At 45.0% G+C, this 20,408-nt stretch overlaps 1 protein-coding gene across 1 annotated transcript; it reads right to left on the minus strand.

Moving 5' to 3' along the window:
* Positions 1-1,102: 1,102 nt before the first annotated feature.
* On the minus strand, positions 1,103-20,301 carry LOC133481168 (espin-like protein). The gene is made up of 11 exons (XM_061780242.1): positions 19,346-20,301; positions 18,273-18,469; positions 16,811-16,997; positions 16,412-16,594; positions 14,710-14,841; positions 5,804-5,860; positions 5,632-5,725; positions 5,419-5,558; positions 5,109-5,273; positions 3,931-4,787; positions 1,103-1,641 (listed from the first exon to the last, which is right to left on the minus strand). The coding sequence occupies exons 1-11, from the start codon at positions 19,634-19,636 to the stop codon at positions 1,113-1,115; spliced, it is 2,832 nt and encodes a 943-aa protein (XP_061636226.1). The 5' UTR covers positions 19,637-20,301; the 3' UTR covers positions 1,103-1,112.
* Positions 20,302-20,408: the final 107 nt, after the last annotated feature.

Raw genomic sequence — 20,408 nt, forward strand, 5'->3', positions numbered from 1 at the left:
AACCCCCGTGTATTCGCAGTTCGGCATTGGCGAATTCACAGATTTTTCAGGACAAAGCCGTGTTGAATATAAAAACATTGCTTTGGCGCTATCTGGTGGCAACTTGGTGCCTAGCGACTATGTTGAACTGAGGGGAGGAGTTTCATTGAGTAAGGACGTAGCTTTTCCTGGTAGAAAAAAAAATAATGACCAAAAAATGAGACCAACATTTTTGATGACATTTTTGTTTGGTCGTGTGCCATGAGATCCCCCCCCCCAACGTAAAATATGCACCTTGGCTCAATCAACAAATGTCAGGAGACACTGCGAACAGTAAACAAACTCTCAGCATGATGGGACTAACGGCATCCATGTCAAGCTTCAGTGCCGTATGTACTCAAGCCTGTGATGACCGCAGGAGTCGTAGCGCTGGTATTCAAAATATTTTTGTCTCCCGTGTGAGTGCCAATGTTGATTCTGGATGTTTCCACATCAGATTAGCTATAATGTTAATGACTATACCATATTGACCAAGCAATGTCCAGTGCGTGCCTAGTTAACAATTTTTAATCACGATTTGCAGTCTGATTAGCACTGTGTCTCAGTTCCCCAATCCAAAAAGACAAATTAGTATGATTTCTTTTTATTGCTTCTTGAATGTTCTTTTTTATTAAACCAATTATTGTTAAAAGTCAATTCTAAATATTCCTGTGAGCCGGTGTATGGTCTGTTTAATGTGTTGCTGCTCCGTGTGTGTAGCAGTCGTTTGAAAATTTATAATTACCATAGCATCGATGCTAATTTCAGTTCGGCCATCTATCGCATTTGGCATCACATGTTAGCATTAGAAGAGGCATTAAGGAATACTTTAAAAAGTGCATTTTAAGAAGTTTAAGTGTAATTCAATAAGTTGACATTTGTTTGAGAGGTAAAAGTATTTTAAAAGTTTTATATTTCGTCTCTCTCCAGTACTTGGTGTAATTTCACCTACTTCCATTGGAATGTATCCCCCGCAATAAACGGGGGTTCACTGTACGTCAGGTTTTACGCTTTGTACGGTGTCCTCAAGTGCCCATAAAAGGTGCCGACAGTATAGATAAAATGGATTGTATCAATGATGAAAACTGGAGCAACTACTCAAAATCAAAAATTTCCGCCTCCTTCTCCTTCCAAAAGGCAAAACTGCGATCGATGTATTGGCATATCTCCTCGTTGCTGAAACAGGAGATATCGGTCCCGGCGTAGTCCGAGCCCTCGTCCGGCGTGGGTGTCTGCACGATGACCTTCGGGAGAGGTCGACTCTCCGGAAGCTGGCGCACCTCCGGCTTGCCCTCCTCGGACACAGCAGCCACCTCACTGAAAAACTTGAGCTTGAGGTCCTCGAAGCCGTCCTTCCACTCGCGGTCGCCGGCCTCGATGTCCCGGATGACGGCCTTGTGGAAGTCGCGCACCAGCTCCCAGGGGAAGCTGCCCACGTGGTCGAAGACTTCGAAGCACAGGAGGTGCCTCATCTTGCGCTCGTCCACCGGTAGGTCCAGCTCCAGGATGTGGAAGTAGCCCAGCATGAAGAGGTCCAGAGTCAGCTGGTCGTATTCCAGCGGCACTCCGTCCACGCGGGGGAGGAACTGTTCCGGGGAGTAGAGGGCTTGCTGCCTGTGGAGCCTAAAAAGACATCAAAACATACAGTGGGTACGGAAAGTTTTCAGACCCCCTTAAATGTTTCACTCTTTTTTATATTGCAGCGATTTGTTAAAATCATTTAAGTTCATTTTTTTCCTCATTAATGTACACACAGCACCCCATATTGACATTAAAAAAAGTAATTGTTGAAATTTTTGCTGATTTATTAAAAAAGAAAAACTGAATTATCACACAGCCATAAGTATTCAGAGGCTTGAGATGGTTCTACACTTTCATTGGAGTCCAGCTGTGTTTGATTATGCTAATTGGACTTGATGAGGAAAGCCACACCCCCGTCTATATAAGACCTTACAGCTCACAGTGCATGTCAGAGCAAATGAGAATCATGAGGTCTAAGGAACTGCCTGAAGAGCTCAGAGACAGAATTGTGGCAAGGCACAGATCTGGCCAAGGTTACAAAAATATTTCTGCTGCACTTAAGGTTCCTAAGAGCACAGTGGCCTCCATAATCCTGAAATGGATGACGTTTGGGACCCTTCCTCGAGCTGGCCGTCCGGCCAAACTGAGCAATCGGGGGAGAAGTACCCAAAGATCACTGTGGCTGAGCTCCAGAGATGCAGTCTGGAGATGGGAGAAAGTTCTGGAAAGTCAACCATCACTGCAGCCCTCCACCAGTCGGGGCTTTATGGCAGAGTGGCCCGACGGAAGCCTCTCCTCGGTGCAAGACACATGAAAGCCCGCATGGAGTTTGCTAAAAAAAAACACCTGAAGGACTCCAAGATGGTGAGAAATAAGATTCTCTGGTCTGAAAAGATCAAGATAGAAATTGTTGGCCTTAATTCTAAGCGGTATGTGTGGAGAAAACCAGGCACTGCTCATCACCTGTCCAATACAATCCCAACAGTGAAGCATGGTGGTGTTTTTCAGCTGCAGGGACAGGACGACCGGTTGCAATCGAAGGAAAGATGAATGCGGCCAAGTACAATGATATCCTGGATGAAAACCTTCTCAGAACCTCAGACTGGGCCGAAGGTTCACCTTTAAAAAAGACAATGACCCTAAGCACACAGCTAAAATACCGAAGGAGTGGCTTCAGAACAACTCTGCATCTTTTGCACAATTGTCAAAAAATAATAATAATAATAATGTACCGGCATTACCAGATAACTATTAACCATTTATTGCTCAGTGACTGTTTTTTTTTGTCAATGTCTTTATGTCTCCAAAGTGTTCTCTGTCAATTGACTGTCTGTTGTCGTACTAGAGCGGCTCCAACTACCGGGGACAAATTCCTTGTGTGTTTTCTTGGACATACTTGGCAAATAAAGATGATTCTGATTCTGATTGTGATTCTGACTCCGTGACTGTTTTTGAATGGCCCAGCCAGAGCCCTGACTTAAACCAAATTGAGCATCTCTGGAGAGACCTAAAAATGGCTGCCCACCAATGTCCACCATCCAACCTGACACAACTGGAGAGGATCTGCAAGGAGGAATGGCAGATGATTCCCAAATCCAGGTGTGAAAAACTTTTTGCATCGTTCCCCAAAAGACCCATGGCTGTATTAGCTCAAAAGGGTGCTTCTACTAAATACTGAGCGAAGGGTCTGAATACTTATGGCTGTGTGATATTTCAGTTTTTCTTTTTTAATAAATCTGCAAAAATGTCAACAATTCCGTTTTTTTCCTGTCAATATGGGGTGCTGTGTGTACATTAATGTGGAAAAAAATGAACTTAAATGATGTTAGCAAATGGCAAACACAGTCACTGAGCAATAAAAGGTTACCAGTAATGCGGTAAAGGCAATACTTTTTTCTTGAATGGACCTCATCAGATAATTTTGAAAAAAGGGTAATCATTATTTTCAAAAAGACACGTTCATCGGATGACCTCAATATAAAAAAAAAAAAGTTAAAACAAAACACTGGCTTAGGGGATGGACCATCACGTATTTTTTCATATAAAATTTCTTTTTTTAATTGAGAAAAGATATATTAGATGATGGACCTGGTCAGATTACTTTTTTAATATGAACAAAATATAAAAAGATGTGTAATTCTTTTGAGAATCACTGGCTTAGTGGATGGACCATCCAGATTTTAAAAATAAAGAAAGGGAACTAAAACAAAATCGAGAAAAAGCATCTGTAAAAAGTAACTGATCTAATTTCTTTTACATTTTTTGGAAACTTTTTCGTGAAATGAATTTCAACAAAAATCAAGAAACAACTCATCAACATTTTTTTTTCATTTAAAAAAAAAGAGAAATGCTGGATCATCAGCTATGTGAGCAAAAATGTTCCAAGCCTACCTTCGTAACTGTCGCGAAGGCACGCTGGAGATCATCCTCCTCCAGTTGCCCAGCATCTTGTTGACGGCGCTCCTCTGCTTGAAGAAGTGTCCCAAGGAGCCGTTGATCATCTTGTCCCGGCCGTTCTCCGCGCCACCGCCACCGCCACCGCCACCGTCCCCACTCTTCTTCCTCGCCGCGGCGTCTTTGCTCTTGAGTGTCACCGCGTAGGCCGACTTCTTCCAGTGTCCCAGGAAGAGCACCACGATGCGCTCCTTCCTGAGGCTGGTGCTCTCCACCACACAAGGCGCCTTCCCCTCGGATTCCGGAGCTGGAGTCAAGGCAGACAAGGATTCTTCCGCGTCCTCTGGCTCGTTTTGCGTCTCGAAATTGGACTTGAGCGTCCGCACCGACACGCCGAAGCGCTGGATCTCGTCTTCGATCCTCTGGCGGCGGCCCCTAGTGGAGGGCCGCCGTTCGGGCGCCTGAGAGAAGACGCTGGCCAGCTGGCTGTCGGGCATCTTGCAGTGAGGCTGCTCGGCCAGGTCGCTCATGAGCAACGACATGCTCTTGACGATGCCCGAGATGCGGCCGCACCAGCCGGGCAGCAGCGGCGGGCGTCCGGCCGGGTCGGCGAAGCGGGCGTGGGCGCTGATGTTGACGATGGGCGCCGGCAGGATCTGGCGCAGCTCGTCGGCCAGCCGCGCCAGCTCCGGCTCGTAGCCCTCGCCGGCGTGGCGGCGCAGTGTCACGCTGGCGATCTGCTCCTCCAGGTAGACCAGGTCGTGCTCAGTCAGGAGCTCGCCCGACGGGCCCAGGATGGCGTTGTGGGCCTGCGAGTAGCGCCAGTTGACTTTGGACAAGATCTGGCCGTTCTCCTGGAACAGATGAGCAATTGAGACCCGTTGGCAGAGTTGAGGAGTAAAAATGCACTTTAACTTTTACAGGTGACCGTCTCTAAACTTTTGAACACATGTGTCCAACTGTTCAATGTTTCAGTACTGGTAGCACAACTTATTGTTCTGTAATAAGGTGCAGTTTCGTGACTCTTCCAATCTCTGTGTTGCAACCCTCTGATGACACTATAAGCTCGCATGTAGGCTAGCTACCGCAGAAAAATAGAAAAAAAAACGGTAATAGGTGAATGTATGCACTACTGCGGCTCTGAAACGGCAATTAGGCAAAGCGGCCGACGTTACCCTCCACCTCTGGTCCTCCTCGTCGAGCAATCGGGCCTGCAGCTGCCTCACCATCACCTGCCGCTTCCACTCGGCGATGGGCCGGCCCTTCTCGTCGTGGCTGGGCACCAGGTAGTCCATGTCCGCCAGGTTGGCCTCCTCGCTGGGCAGCACCACAATCTTACTCTGGGAAGTAACCAAGTATAAATATTGTGTTACTGTATTTAGTATTTTTAAGTGCGTACCTTACTTGACTAGTAAAGTCAAGCTCCCTCGTGAACACTGTTACCACTGTGCCATAGAAATACACGACATGACTGACTGCGCTTACGGCTTGTCCGGTGAAGACATCCGAAAGTGAGGACTGCTTGAGCGAGGCGATGGGCTTCATGTCCCCGAGGAGCTTCCTGTCGGCGAGGAGGTTGTTGGCGTCGGGCGACGGCCTCTTTGGCTGATGTAAACTTTTAATCACTGAACATACAAAGACGATCAGTGCCATCTTGTCTCCTCCTCCTCCACTTCTCCAAATCTTCAGTAAACTTACCAGAAGTGGCGGTTTGGACTTTCTCGATGTGCGGGATGAGGCTCTTGGAAGGTTGAGGGTACCTAGCCGCCACAGTCTCCTCGTTCTCAGATTGCTGATTGGGGAACAAGAGGAGGAGGAGATGTTTTAGGTTGTTTTGAGGGTTTCTTGGGGGTCTGCAGATGACAGGCACCTTTAAGGTGTCCATGATGTTCACGGCCTTCTTCTTGTCGTCTGATGGGATGGCGGCCTGAAAACATCAGAAAACAACATCCATCCATTTTCTGTACAGTTTACCCAAATCATGTTGCGGGTGAGCGGGAGCCTATCCCGGGTGACTTTGTTCGAGAGGTGAGGTACGCTGTAGACTGGTGGCCAGCCAACCGCAGGGCACATATAGACATAGCATTCACGCTCACATTTAGAGTGATGAATTAACTTAACATGTTTTTTTGGGAATGTGAGAGGAAGCTCCTCAACTTACTTTGGCATAGTTCCTTGGCATTAAGATCCCACAAGATGGCAGCAAAGCATTACCTTTGTCCAAATTCGGCTCATCAACTCACTTCGACATAGTTCCTTCCCATCAAGATGCCATAGGATGGCAGCAAAGCACTACTTTTAACCTAATGAAACTCCTTAACTCACTTTGACATTGTTCCTTGGCACCAGGATGCCACAAGACGCCAGCAAAGTACTACTTTTTTCGAAATGAAGTGCCTCAACTCACGTCAACAGTGTCATTTTTTCTATTCTAAATCAGGTGAAAGTGAGTTTTTACAGCAAATAACAGAGGATAGTTTCCCCCCCAAAAAATCTGAAAATGAGTGAATCCGCGATCACGAATATGCAGGGAGAAAACTGAACCCTGTTGATGAAATAGGTTCTGTTTCTAATTGATTCCAGTCAGACAGAAAACTGAGACATCATGGACACTCTGCATTATGTAAAATTGACTTTTTGTTTGTATACAAATAGTTGGGTCCCTGGATTGCCTGCCTCAAGATCAGAGAGTGATTGCCTGGCCAGTGATGCAGAAGAGGAGACTTTTCCTTTTGCCTGACCCTTTTTTTGGACCGGAAGGCTTTTTCCACTTGTGGAACCAATCGTCTGACTCCTGTGCTTGTAAGCCAGGACACGCAACACACGGAACACGCAACGTGTGACGAGTCGCTGTATCGCTCTCAAGTTGCCTTCAGGCTTAACACAGGTAGCGTATATAAACACGGCAAACTGACACTCCTGCGTTCCAAACATACTATGGTCCTCCAAAAGTTCCTAATTTCTGGGGGGTGGGGGGGAACCACTGGGGTGAAGCTCCTGGGAAGTAATGGTGGTGTGATGGTGACTCGCCCATGTTCAGTGGGTGCTGGGGCTGTGCCGGCTAGCGCCCGCCTGGGTCCCCCACTCTAGCTGATGGTGGGGGCCCCCTGTCGCTCCACGGGCCTGCTTCCTCCTCTACTCTCCGTTCCTTGCGTCCCGCTGCGGTCGCCTCTTCCTCTTCCTGTGGGGGAGCTGGGCGGTCCCCTGCGGGCTGTGGGGCCTGCTGTGGGGTTCTTTTCCCTGCCTGGGGTCCACCTCCCACACTCAGGGGCAGGTAGTGGGTGCTGGCGGGGGTGTGGGTTGGGGACCCGGGTTGGTGCTGCGGGTCTGGGTGGGACGGCCCTCTTCGTCGGTGTTTGGTCGGGCCCGACCTGCGGGAGCCATGCCTCTTAATCACTCACTTAGCACACATTCACACCATTCACTGTATATATTTCTCACTAATCACATCTGGGCACATACACATACCAAAGGGTTCCTGGGGGACTGGTATGGGATCGGGAGGGTGTAGGTGTCGGATCGGGTTTCAGCACGGGCTGGGGGGGGTGGCATAGGGTCCATGCGGCCCCCGCTGGGTGGCCGGTTGTGGGGCGCCTCGGAACGGGCCGGCGGACTGCCCTGGGTCCCTCGGTGTGGGACGTGTCCCATCCGCCGGGCAGCTCTTGGGTGGAGCCCTGGGCCAGATCCCGCCCCTCGATTGATTGGGTGCAGTCCTCAGCTGCCGCAGTGCGGCCACAGCAATTTCAGGACACTTCTGTCAGTCTTTGTGCATATAAAACAGTATCAATTCACTTGCATGTATCCGCAGACACACACCCCTAGGACTCTTTCATTGGGTGTTGGGTCACGTACTTACTGTGACAAATAACTCATGAATAGGCAAATCGCTTGTGTATCCCCTCACTTATAGTCTCGCCTGTAGACTTTTATAATTTACATAATTAATGCCACACTTCAGTTGTATAGCCGGGTTCACGACCCTTGTCCTGCATGCTTGTTCTCCTGTCCTTGTCCTGTCCTAGCTTGTCCTGTTCTTCCCTCACAGGGTGTAGCACTACAGCCCCATGCAACACTCATATTTAATGTTTCATTGTTGTAGATAATGTAATGATTTACTTCTCTCATCCTGTTTACAATTAGTGCTTTGTCTTTTGGCTTTGTTTCTCTCTCCCTTCTAGAAACTTTGTTCTGTTCAATAAACCTTAATTATAATACCACAGCGGAAGTTTAAAAACTCCACTGTGACACAGTAAAACTGTTCCAGCATAAAATGGGTACAGATTTTCCATTCTGCTTGACCTAACAGCCGAACAGGACAAAAAAATAAGAAATTAATAATGTGCCGCAGACCCCGCCCCAAAAGGTTCCTGGACCTCTCAAAAGTATCAAGTCTTTTTTGCCCCTGATAAATTTAGAAGACATTTATTTTTACCTTACAGGGAATTAAAAAAATAAAAAATAAAAATAGTGTATAGCTAGGGTTCACTGTAACCCTTTATTCGTCCTTACAAAGAGGAAATTCCAGAACAAAATCCATGCTGGTTTTGCATTTGATTATCTTGACACATCTACAACAAACAAAACAATTTATATGATGAATGAACGGGGGGAAAAAAACAACAAAAAAACAGATGACATAACTATAAAGGAAACCAAGTATGGCGGATGTATGGAAACATTTAGACAAAGCGGCACTGTCCTCTTGCGCTCCGCGAACAACACGCCGTATCGCATTCCGCCCTCCGAGCGCATCGTGAGTCCACATCAAAGTCCCCAAAAAATCAGGGGCTGGTCCTTGCAGTGTCCTCTCACACGGCGCTACAGCTTCCCCGAAGTTGTGCAATCCCCAAGAGATAAACAAGGAGAAGGAGAAGAAGAAGGGAGGAGGAAAAGGAGGAGGTGGTTGCTTCCTGGGTGACCCTTATCGCAACAGTTCAACGTCCCTGTGCGTGCCTTTAATTGGACCCAGTGGCAGCCAGCATTTGGTTTTCATCAACGCCACCTCTCAGCTGCCACACACACACACACGCACGCACGCTCACACACACACACACACACACACTATCAAAAGACCATGATCAAAACACATCAAGACTTCGCAACCTTGTACTACGCTCCAATTCGCTCCTGTCAGCGTTTCCAACAAAATTGGAGTATTTCCCCCATCTTTACGTTCTTGCTACATGGAGACGTGGGGGATGCACACACACACACACACACACGAAGTTGCATTGTAAGTACACATCCTCTCTTAAGTTCACACTCTCGGGTTTCCGGGCGGTCCATTTCCCTGGATGGATATGTAATCGATCGCAGGGGCATCGAGTGCAAACACCAGCTATGTGAACCACTATAGTGAACCCTTATGCTTTGTCGCAGTACATCTTTAGCGCGCCCGCAGATTGTCACACAATCATTTTTTATGGATTTTTACAGTCTGAATTTAGAGTTGCACGCCTTCGGTGTAGTACCACGTTGTGCCACAACACGCCAGGCAGTACTGAACTCCACTGGAAGAGATGCGGCGTAATTATGAGCAAGAAGAAGAGGCAGAGAAGGTCGCCAACTGCTCTTCATTTGTTATTCCAATTTCACAAAGAAAATATACCGCATGCCTCTGTGTATTGTACTATGCTCTGTTTGTATGTTTTGCTGCGCTATGTGCGTTTGCAGCTTCGTAAGCACCATAACATGTAACGCTAATTTCCGATAGCCCACGTTTCGCATATGTCAGCATGAGACTGATACTTTTGTAAAATGAAATGATGTGGTTAGTTGATTGCGGTGCCTTGAGCTATGAGTTTAATTTGTACAGTGACCATGCTCGTAACTCAAAAACACTTGTATCTCAAATCATCCTTTCCCACTGAAATTAATAGAAATGTCATTAATCTGGTCAATTCTCCCCCCCAAAAACAACAACAACATTTGTAGTGTTTTGAACTTTATAAAATAAATTCATGACACAATTCAAAATAATATTGAGAATTAAAATATTTTTGCTTTAATTCAATGGACATTGTGCTGCTCCATCTAGTGTGTGCACCTTGACCACTTGGGGGCAGTGTAATACAGATTTATGGATACACCTGGAGCCGGTCAAAACTCCTCAGTAAGCTGCAGTAATATGAATTGTACTTCGCAGAGAATAAAAAATATATGCCGGTGATTATTTCTAAATTATCTATCTACATCATACAGCGCTTGTATCTCAAATTTTTGCTTGCAAGTCAAAACAAACAAAATTAGCTGAATGACAGATTGATCTAAAAAAAACTGCCCTGGTAGTTTATGGGATGTACGCAGGTAAAAGGACTGATCCACAGATCAAGAAATAAACCTTGCTCAAAGTTGAAACAAGGTAAAAATGGACCGACCTTGTTGTCAGCGGTTCAGCATGGCTGCGCGTTGAGGATGTGGCGGCGGACGGCGTAGCGCTGCTTCAACAGCGGCGGCGGCGTCTGCAGCCGCGGATGAGGGCCCGCAAACAAAAAGCCGACGGAGGACGGCGTGAATAATTGAAGGGGAAAAGGATAGGGTGGCCGCTAATGTGGCTAATGCGAACGGCGCGCTGGCACGAAGCAGGTATCAGTGGAAGCCTTCGAAAAGAGACATTTTATCCCATCGCATCCTGCTGATTTTTTTTTTTCCGTTGAATGGAGCGGACGCTCAGCCAGAGAGGACTCGTGAAAGGCGGGAGTGGAAAGATAAATGCGACACCGTCACGCCTGACCGACGTTTCAACAACAACAAGCCAACGGTGGATTAAGTTTTCACCATGCTGCCGTTAAGCCAGCAAACTCATTGGGCCTGAAACAATTGTGCCCTCTACTCGTTGCTAACAATCTATTTTGTCTCCGTTGCTTCACTTCACTTCACTAACCCGTTGAGGCGACAAACCCGTTGGGCCTGAAAAAATCGTGCCCGCTCCTGGTTGCTGCCAATCCAACTTCCCTCCTTTGAGTCACTCTGTTTCCTGAACGGGCAGCTGTAGCGAGAGGACGCTAACAAACTCATTGGTCCTGAAACAACTTTGGCCTCTAGTGGTTATTAAAAATCCATTACGCCTCCATTGCTCCACTTAGTTAACTTCCTGCTTCAGCAGCAACCCGTCTAGGTGACAAACTGATGTATCAGAATCAGAATAATCTTTTATTTGCCAAGTATGTCCAAAAAACACATAAGGAATTTGTCTCCGGTCGTTGGAGCCGCTCTCGTACGACAACAGACAGTCAATTGACAGAGAACACTTTGGAGACAGAAAGACATTGAGAAAAAGGAGGAGGTGGGCAATAAAGGGTTGCTAGTTATCTGGTAATGCCGGTACAATTTTTTTGGACAATTGTGCAAAAAGATGCAGAGTCCTCTAGCACTTAGAGCAGTTTGAATGACGAATATAGCAATAGTCCGGTTCATTGCACCGGACCATTGTGCAAAGGGCGCAGAGACTTCAAGGAGTGTATGCAGTTTAAAGTGATTAGTAGCGCGATAATCTGGGACAATGTCGATTGTGCAAATGTTGCAGATAGTCCTCAATCAGTGTGCAAATGGGGCAGATGCTACTCTGGCATGAGTGGCCAGTATTGGTCAACAACAGATATGCAAATATCTGGCGTGGCGAGACTACTACAGTGAGTGCATGAGTACTGTATAATTGGCCCGACAGAAATGTGACAACAAACTCAAGACAAAAATAATGGCAGCATGTTGCAATGGAATTGTAGGTTAGCTGTTTAAGAAGTTGATTGCAAGAGGGAAGAAACTGTTGGAATGTCTGCTAGTTCTAGTTTACATTGATCGGTAGCGCCTACTTGAGGGAAGGAGCTGGAAGAGCCGGTGACCGGAATGTGGAGGGTCCGAGAGGATTTTGCACGCTCTTGTCTTAGTTCTGGCAGCGGGCAAGTCCTCAAGCGTGGGTAGGGTGCTACAGACAATCTTTTCAGCAGTTTAGATTGTCCGTTGCAGTCGGAGTTTTTTTATTCCTTTTTTGTAGCAGCACCAAAGCAAACTGTGATGGAAGAACTGATTCGATGACCGGACTGATTCGATGACCGCTGTGTAGAACTGCCTCAGCAGCTCCCGTGGCAGGCCGGGCTTCCTCAGAAGTCGCAGGAAGTACATCCTCTGCTGGGCCTTTTTGAGGACAGAGTTGATGTTGATCGTGTTCACATCCTGTTGGTGGATGGTTAACGCAGAAGTCAGAGGTGTGATTGTGGTCGGTGGTGCGGCTGGGTGGGTGTGGGGTGTGAAAGTGTCCTTTTCAAATCTACAGTAGAAGGTATTCAAGTCGTTGGCTAGTGTGCTATTGTTCTCAGCTTGGGGGGATCGTCGCTTCTTCTTGGTCAGCGATTGGAATGCATACCAGACTGATTTAGAGTCGTTAGCGCTAAACTGTTTTTCCAACTTTGCTGCATAGTTCCTCTTTGCAATGTTAATTTGTTAATATGGTGCTAGATTGCAAAATGAAGAGCACCGGTTGTAGTTTGACCTTGTTGTGAGCCTTCCAAACATGTGGCGTACCCCCTATAAACCCCTGTGCCCCCTTTCACGCGGGGAAATGAGCTGAACTCAACCTCCGCATTTGAAGTCACCTGAAGAGATGTAATTAAAGCTAAGCTGATCTCCAGTAATAGGAGGATCCAGCTCAAGAGTCTTCCTTGAATCTTGCTCCTTAGTAGGTTTAAGTTGCCAGTTCCAGGCGCGGGGACGGTGAATACTATGAAACCTAATCCCGTGGATCTCATAACAGACCTCGGGCTCTTCCACCTGAGAGGTGGGGGGAAAGCTGATAGGGCTCATCGGCCGGCGGGGGCTGCCAGAGCCCGCGCTAATTATCCCGCCATTGTTCTCAGGGCGGCGAGGCATGGATCCCCAGAGCACCCCAAGTGCGAAGAACAAGTGCAGCTGCTCTTCTTCTTCTTCTTCTTCTTCTTGACTTATTGCCGGCTGCCGTTGGCCCGGCCGCTGGTGCGGGTGGTCTGCCGAGACACCTGGGAGGCTTTAAGGTCTGTCGGTGGACAGCATTCCCTGATTACTACGCCACCCTTTGATCGCACGTCGACGGGTCATAAATCAAGAAGACACAGCACAACCTGGCTGAGCGTGTACATTTTTTAACATCCCATTATAAATTTTGTAAACTTTTGTTTATTCAGTCAAGAACATTCTAAAAAGTACATAGGAACCTCTGTATGCGGTTCAACTGAAACCCAGTGATCTCTGATCTCTTGATCCTGATTCTGTAGTTCGTTTTTTGTTTTAAACAATTTCTAATACCTTACTTTTCCCATATAAATTTCTTCCCTTATACACTTCTCACAAAAAGGTTGTTTTATTGGGTTTTAGGGTAAGATTTCTGGATAATGAACTATAACCATTACAGTGAAGGTGAACTTAATTTGACCTTCTCAGAACCTTTCAATGTGTCAGTACTTACTGCACCATTTGCTGTTTTCTAACAAAAGACAGGTACGCCTTTCTGTGACACTTCCAGTCTCTCTTCACCCTAAGCTCAGTGGCCATTTAGGGAAGCTTCCAGATACAGCCCCCATGTGTAAGTACCCGTGCCGGGTTGCTAGCACTATAGCGCCCAGTCACTAAATTAGCTGTGGGCGCCGATAGCAGGTAGTAGACACCGCCACCAACAATTGTGAATTCATAACGTTCCCCTAATTCCTAATTCATTCATTAATACGAGTTTCATTCGTTCTCTGACCACACTTATAAATCAAAACACTCGTAATTCAAATAATCTTTACCCATTGAAATAAATGGAAATTACATTAATATTTACCAGTCCCCCACTAAAATTAGTAATCTGTTTTTAATAAGAAAAATAGCTCTCTATAATATTGTACTTAATCATACAGTCAAAATTTAATTAAATAGCATGTTTTGCCACATGTTTTGCTTCAATTCAATGGCCATTGTGCTGGCCCTTCCGGTGTGCGCACTTTGGCCACCTGGAGGCAGTGAAACACAGACATAGATACAGTATAAAGCCGTAGGAATATTATTAGTTGTTCTCCGAAGAGGATGAAGAACATATGCCCGTGAGAAATGTTATATTATCTTTCTACATATGTTGCTCCACCGCTTGTGTTCAAACATGCGTTGCTTCAAGGGTTATAACACGGCGACACCAGTGCTATTTGTTAGCCTATCTATGGCGGTTTCCATTGTTCGTTAGCAATAAGCTAAACAGACTTCGCTAAGGCAAAGCTTTGTGGTTGTTTTAAATAGACACTGTGTATTTAACAGTTTGAAGTTATTTGCCAAATTCCTGCCTGTTGTGAAATGAGTTGAGTTGAGTTCACTGCCACCATAAAGCACTCCTGTCTCAAAATTTTTGCTCCAAAGTCAAAGCAAAAATGTGTGTTTTTTTATTTTTTTTATTTTTTTTAAATCACCTGAATGACGGTTTGTACCTCAACAGAACTCGTAAGTCGGGTGACTCATAGCTCAAGGCACCACTGTACTTGCATTATTTCCGAAGGAGAAAACTGTTTGAAAATCTTGTTCAGGCAAACAATGGAAGCCCAAAGACTTGTTTTGCCGAAAACTAAAGTTCCCTTGGTCCAAGTTCTAGGCACACCAGCGCTTTCATTTCCCAGCCAACAAAGCAGCGTGACCTCAGTGTCACAAATGGAGAAAATGATTGTGCGAGATGCTTCCAGATGTTTTGCTTTTACCCCCGTACTCGCCCTCCCCCCACCTCCGACCACGCCAAGAAGCAGATGGTCAGAGGCACACGCACACTCGAGGAGGCCAGCTTACAATGTTCTCCTGGGCTCGCAGGTATCTGGCGCACCGGTGGTGTCCGTTGTAGTGGGCCAGGTGGGCAGGGGTGAACCCGTCCACGTCTCTGTCTGAGGGGTCAGCCTGGCTGGCCAGCAGGCGTTCGCAGCACTGAAATATGCACATATGATTCACGGCTCCATTTATTGACTATTTTCATCCTCATTTTTTTTGAACACTCAACACTTGTGCCCTTCTCAGGCATTTTTGTACATTTTTCTTATTTTGGGGAGGAGCGGCAATTATTTTGGCTGTGTTAAAGTCCACTGTCTTTTATTCGAAAATGTCTTTTATACTCTTGATGTAGTTCGAGTTGGAAACCTTCATGGACAAAATTGTACACACATAAAACATGGCTATTAAATCATCATACATCCGTATTTTTTTTTTATGCTTTGTCATAAATCACTCCAACACCTTCACACTTGCTCAAATCTACATTGTTTTACGATTTTAACCGGTTAGATGCCAGTTGTGATTACTGAGATTTTTCATGAGTTTAGTTCCTTCCATGGCCACGCTCTTAACTCAAAACACTCATATCTTAAATCCTCTTTCCCCATAGAAATGAATGGAAATACCGTTAACCCATTCTAGTCCCTACCCCCCTCGAAAATCCTTTTTTTCTTTTTTTTTTAATATTGTACTTTGTAAAACGATAGAGTAGTGACATGATTAAAAAGAATTACACTTTTTTTCCCCCCACACTTTTTGCTTCAGTTCAATGGACAATGTACTGCTCCTTCTAGTAGAGTGGTCGTCTCCCGACCTGAAGGTTTTGGGTTCGACTTTATAACTGACACATCAGACAAAATGACATCATAATGAAAGTCAGCTAGTTTAATGCTAACATATTATCCAAAATGCCACAGATATGCGAACAGAAATTAGTATAGACCGTAATTACAAACCTTTGAACAACTTAACACATATGGAGCAGCAGTCAAATTCATGTTTACTAACTGACATAAAACAAAAGAGAATCAAACATTATACATTAGTAGCAGCAAACTGTTCAACCAAAACATATAATTTTGCACTAGATGTTACCATAATTATAAACCTTCAAACGCACATACAAAAAGAGTATACTACATTATTTACAGGCATACTGTATATTCCCTCTCCTCTGGGAGCTACTACTACTGTAACTTAGTTAGAGACCTTCTCTGCCTCTTCTTGCTATATAATTACGTTGACTCTCTTCAGTGCTGGCCAGCATGTTGTGCCACAACGTGGTACTACACTGAGGGCATGTAAACTCTAAATTTGAATTTGCCTGTATACTGTAAACACCCGTTACATTTTTTAAAATAATAATCGCTTTAAAATATGCAGTAGAATACGATGGCACGAAAGATGAAAAATGTGATATAGTGGGGGATCAATTTTGTAGCTAATCCTTTCACATTTCCAAGAACTTGAGTCACCACCAAAGTCCCATCGCTACACTATTTTTTATATGGAAAATAACTGCTTATATTGTCATAAAATCTCAATCTTTCCAACAATACAACTGGCATTTCAAGTGTTAAAAATGAATAAATGTTCAGTTAGCAAGTCTGAAGTTGTTGAAATGATTTATGGGGCTGGGGGCAGGAAAAAAACTGATGATGATTTTTATAGCAATGTGTTTGTTTATTTGGCTAGTCAATTTAAGGATTAAGATTTAGAAGCCAACCTCCATCTCTCCGTTCTCAGCTGCGTCGTGCAACGGAGTCCCGCCCCACAAGTCCTTCAGGATCTTCGCCCCGGCGCAAAGCAGCCGCTCCAAGACACAACAGTGCCCCCTGCTCGCTGCAAAATGCAGCGCGGTGGCACCGTCCTGGTCTTGGCAGGATGGGTCCACGTCGGTGTGGGTCAACTGTCATAAAAGGTCAAGTAGAGAATGTCATTTCTGTAGAATTGGTGTGAGAATGGTGAAGAGATGAAGCTGAACTGAAAAGCTGGGGAATAATTGAACTGTTTTGAATGGGTGACGAAACTTGGGAGGAGGAGGTCAATACGTCAAATTGAAATACTGTACGTCAAATATTTCTGAAGTTGGGACTTTATACAATCAAAATCAACATGGACCCACCAGCCAGGCCACCACATGGTTGTGACCCACGTGTGCCGCGGCGTGCAGGCAGCTCATGCCGTCGTGAGCCCTCACGTGCACGTCGGCACCGCAGCGCTCCACCAGGTACTCGGCCACGTGCACGTGTCCCTCCTGGCAGGCCAGGTAGAGCGGCGTGGCCCCCGTGGACATCTGCCAGTTCACGCACCTGAAAGGAATGTCACACTCAGGGGGGGTTTTCAACACTTCGGTGCATTGAGGCCCTATTCCAGAATGAATTGAATTCATTTTTTCCCTCCTTTAAAATTCAGCACACAACAATCCATAATGACAATGTGAAAAACTTTTGGGAATGTTTAAGCAAATAATTTTTTTTATTTATTTATTTATTTTTATTTAAAAAAGTGTTTCCAACTGGATTATATTTGATCAGTGTTCCCCACATTTCACTTTTTGTCCACATTTAGTTATTTGTAAGATATTTTAAAAATATATATATATACACTTTTTTCATGTTGTGCGTAGAATTTTGATAGAAAAACTTAATTTTTTGTTTTGTTTTTAAATTAGACTAACATAACAAAATGTGGAAAAAGTGAAGTACTGTGACTACTTTCCAGATGCACTTTATAGTCAACTTTCTGCACATTTTGTGCACTTTTAATAAAGTTGCAAAAATTTGCGTGAATCGGTTTCATGTTGTGATTATGGCGTTGTGTGTAGAATATAGAGGAGGAAAAAAATGATGTTTCCATTTTGATATAACGCAGTAACATAATTGAAAAGGGAAAAAGGGAAGCACAGAATCCTTCCCGGATGCATTGTATGGTAATTTATTTGTTATTTTTAATATATTTGCCAAAAAATATATATATTTTCATGTTATAATTATGGGGTGTTGTGTGCAGATGTTTGAGGGGGAAATAAATTTATTCCATTTTGGAATTAGTTTACAACGGAACAAAATGTGGAAAAGGTGAAGTACTATGAATATGTTTTTGATTCACTGTATGGTCAACTTTTTGTGTATTTTTAAAAAGGTTGCAAACATTTCAAATAAACTGTTTTGTGTTGTGATTATGGGGTGTTACGTATACAATACTGAGAGGCAAAAAATAACTTTCCATTTTGGAATAAGGCAGTAAGTGAAGCATTGAGAACACTTTCTGGATGCATTGTACGATTAAAAATGTTCCACATTCATTTTCTATTTTTAATTAATTTGCACACATTTCAAACATTTTGTTTTCTTTTTTATAGGTGGTTCTGCATAGAATTTTGAGGAGGAAAATCTTTTTTTGTTTTTAAATACATTTTTTTCCAATGCTATCATTAACAGGTTTGAATATAGAATTTGGAGAAAGAAAAAAAGGATTCAATTGAGAAATAAAGCTGTAACATAACAAAACTGCGGAAAAAAAAAAATTAAGCACTGTGAATACTTTGCGGATGCACCGTACGTGTGACACCTGTGTAAACTGACCGTGGCGCGTGGGCAACAAGCAGCTCCACGCAGCCGAGCTTGCCGTTGAAGGCGGCGTAGTGAGCCGCCACAGCACCGCACTCGGTTTCCGCTTCCTCCACCGCAGAGTCTCCGACGGACAGCAGCCAGCGGACCGCCTCCACGCAACCGAAGCGAGCGGCCAAGTGCAGTGCCGTGGCGCCGGAGGCATCCCGGTCCTGCGGGCATGCACAAATAACACTCACATTGGACCTGATGTACGTGTTTTCATAAAGACAATTTCAAGTCTCATTGAACTCAACATGTTTTTAAAAATAAACATTTAAGACAATTTTTACCTTCCATTTAACTAAATGTAGGTGTTTTCAGAAACAAAGCAAACATTTTAACTTTCCAATTAATCACTGCCAGCCTTCGCAGTTAACATGGATATTTGACTTCTATAGCCGTCAATGGCAGTGAATGTGTTAACCTAATGAAATGTGATTTCACAAAAACAATGGAAGTCCCATTGAACCAAGGTTTTTTTTTTTTTTTTTTTTTATGAACATCAAAGACAATTTTGACACTATAGACACCTTTAAACTTTTAAAAGAAGTTTTGAGCATTCCTTAGCTTGGTCTCACTTTCTCTGGCAGTCAAGAAATGGGAAACTATCATAACGTCACGTTGAAGAAACGAAAACAAGACTCGCTTGCACAGTTCGCAGAGCCAAAGGGTGTTTGCTCCAAGCTGCTTATCTGTCACTCCCAGTTGATGTTTACTGTAAAACTAACACATACACCGAAATAATTAAACATTGTATATTTCAACACCAAAATGTTCAACCCAAACTGCATGACAACAAAAGTCTGCTAGCTTAATGCTAACACGTAACACAAAATGGCATAGACAGCTAACACAAATTAGCATAGACGCTACGGTCATTTTAAACCTTGAATAAACTGCTACTTTAACACACAGTGCAGCAACACATACAAATCGGAGCATAAAACTGACGACAGTATAAAAAAAGATCTGTTAAAAATCTGCTAAACATGAACCACGATACAGTGGGCGGGGTCACTTTATCGTAGCGTACGGCTACGTCACACCTGCACGCTGCATCCCGCCTCGTCCAGCAGCCACCTCAGCTCCCTCACGTGTCCCGTGACCGCCGCATCGTGGGCCGGCGTGGCCCCGTTGGCGGCCCGGGCGTCGGGCGGCAGGCCGCGTTCGCTCACCAGGTAGCGGAGGCAATCCAGGCGGCCGCAGCGGGCGGCGTGGTGCACGGTTCCGGCGCCTTGAGCGTCCATGGCGGATGAGAGAAGGCCGGAAGATGCCAGCTCCCGCAGGGCGTGCAGGTCGCCCGCTCGGGCCGCCCGGATGGCCGGGTGGAGGACCATGGCTATGGGAACCGCAGAGTTCCTCGTAGGGTAAACATGTTACCGTCTCATCCTACCGTGCCAAGGAAAAGTGACACCTGAGAGGCAGCCAGCTGGCCAGCGTGGCTGCAGAGGGGGTGAGGAGGATCCGAGCCAGGCACTCGGAAAGGTAACGAAAGCCTCCTGAGCTGCTTTTGTGTGCCGCTGACCACATGTTGACCCACCGCTCAAGCCAAGGGATAGCATCGTGCCACTACGCATTTCATTTCTTGGCAAACATAACTTCTCCATTGAAATGAACGCAAATGCTATTATTCCATTTAAAAAGAAAAACAATAACCCTCAAAATCTTTTCTCCTTTAGTCATTCGAACTGCTCGCCGTTTCCAAATGAGTTCTCCATATTGACAGCCATTTTGGCGCATTTTCACTCAACTTTTAAGACCCACTGAGTATTTATTGTGCTCTGTGGCAATATAAGCGCCGCACCTTCCGAAAGAAAGAGCACACTCTGCTTTCACCAGGAAAAGTGAAACTTAATCTTTCTTACTGGTTTTTTTTGCCTTTTTCGTCACACGTTCCTCACTTACAGCAACTTCTCAGTTTAGAAATTATTTTAGCGCCCTTGGCTGGTGTTATTGCCTTGATCGACTTCAGCGTTGGTATATAATAATACAATGCTCATCAACGACACATCCACCTCGCTCATCTGTTTCTGTCACAGTCAGGTGCCGCCCTATCTAGAACGACAACCCCAATTCCAATGAAATCCGGACGTTGTGTTAAACATCAAT

The sequence above is a fragment of the Phyllopteryx taeniolatus genome, chromosome 7, assembly GCF_024500385.1.
Source record: "Phyllopteryx taeniolatus isolate TA_2022b chromosome 7, UOR_Ptae_1.2, whole genome shotgun sequence".
Lineage (NCBI taxonomy): Eukaryota > Metazoa > Chordata > Actinopteri > Syngnathiformes > Syngnathidae > Phyllopteryx > Phyllopteryx taeniolatus.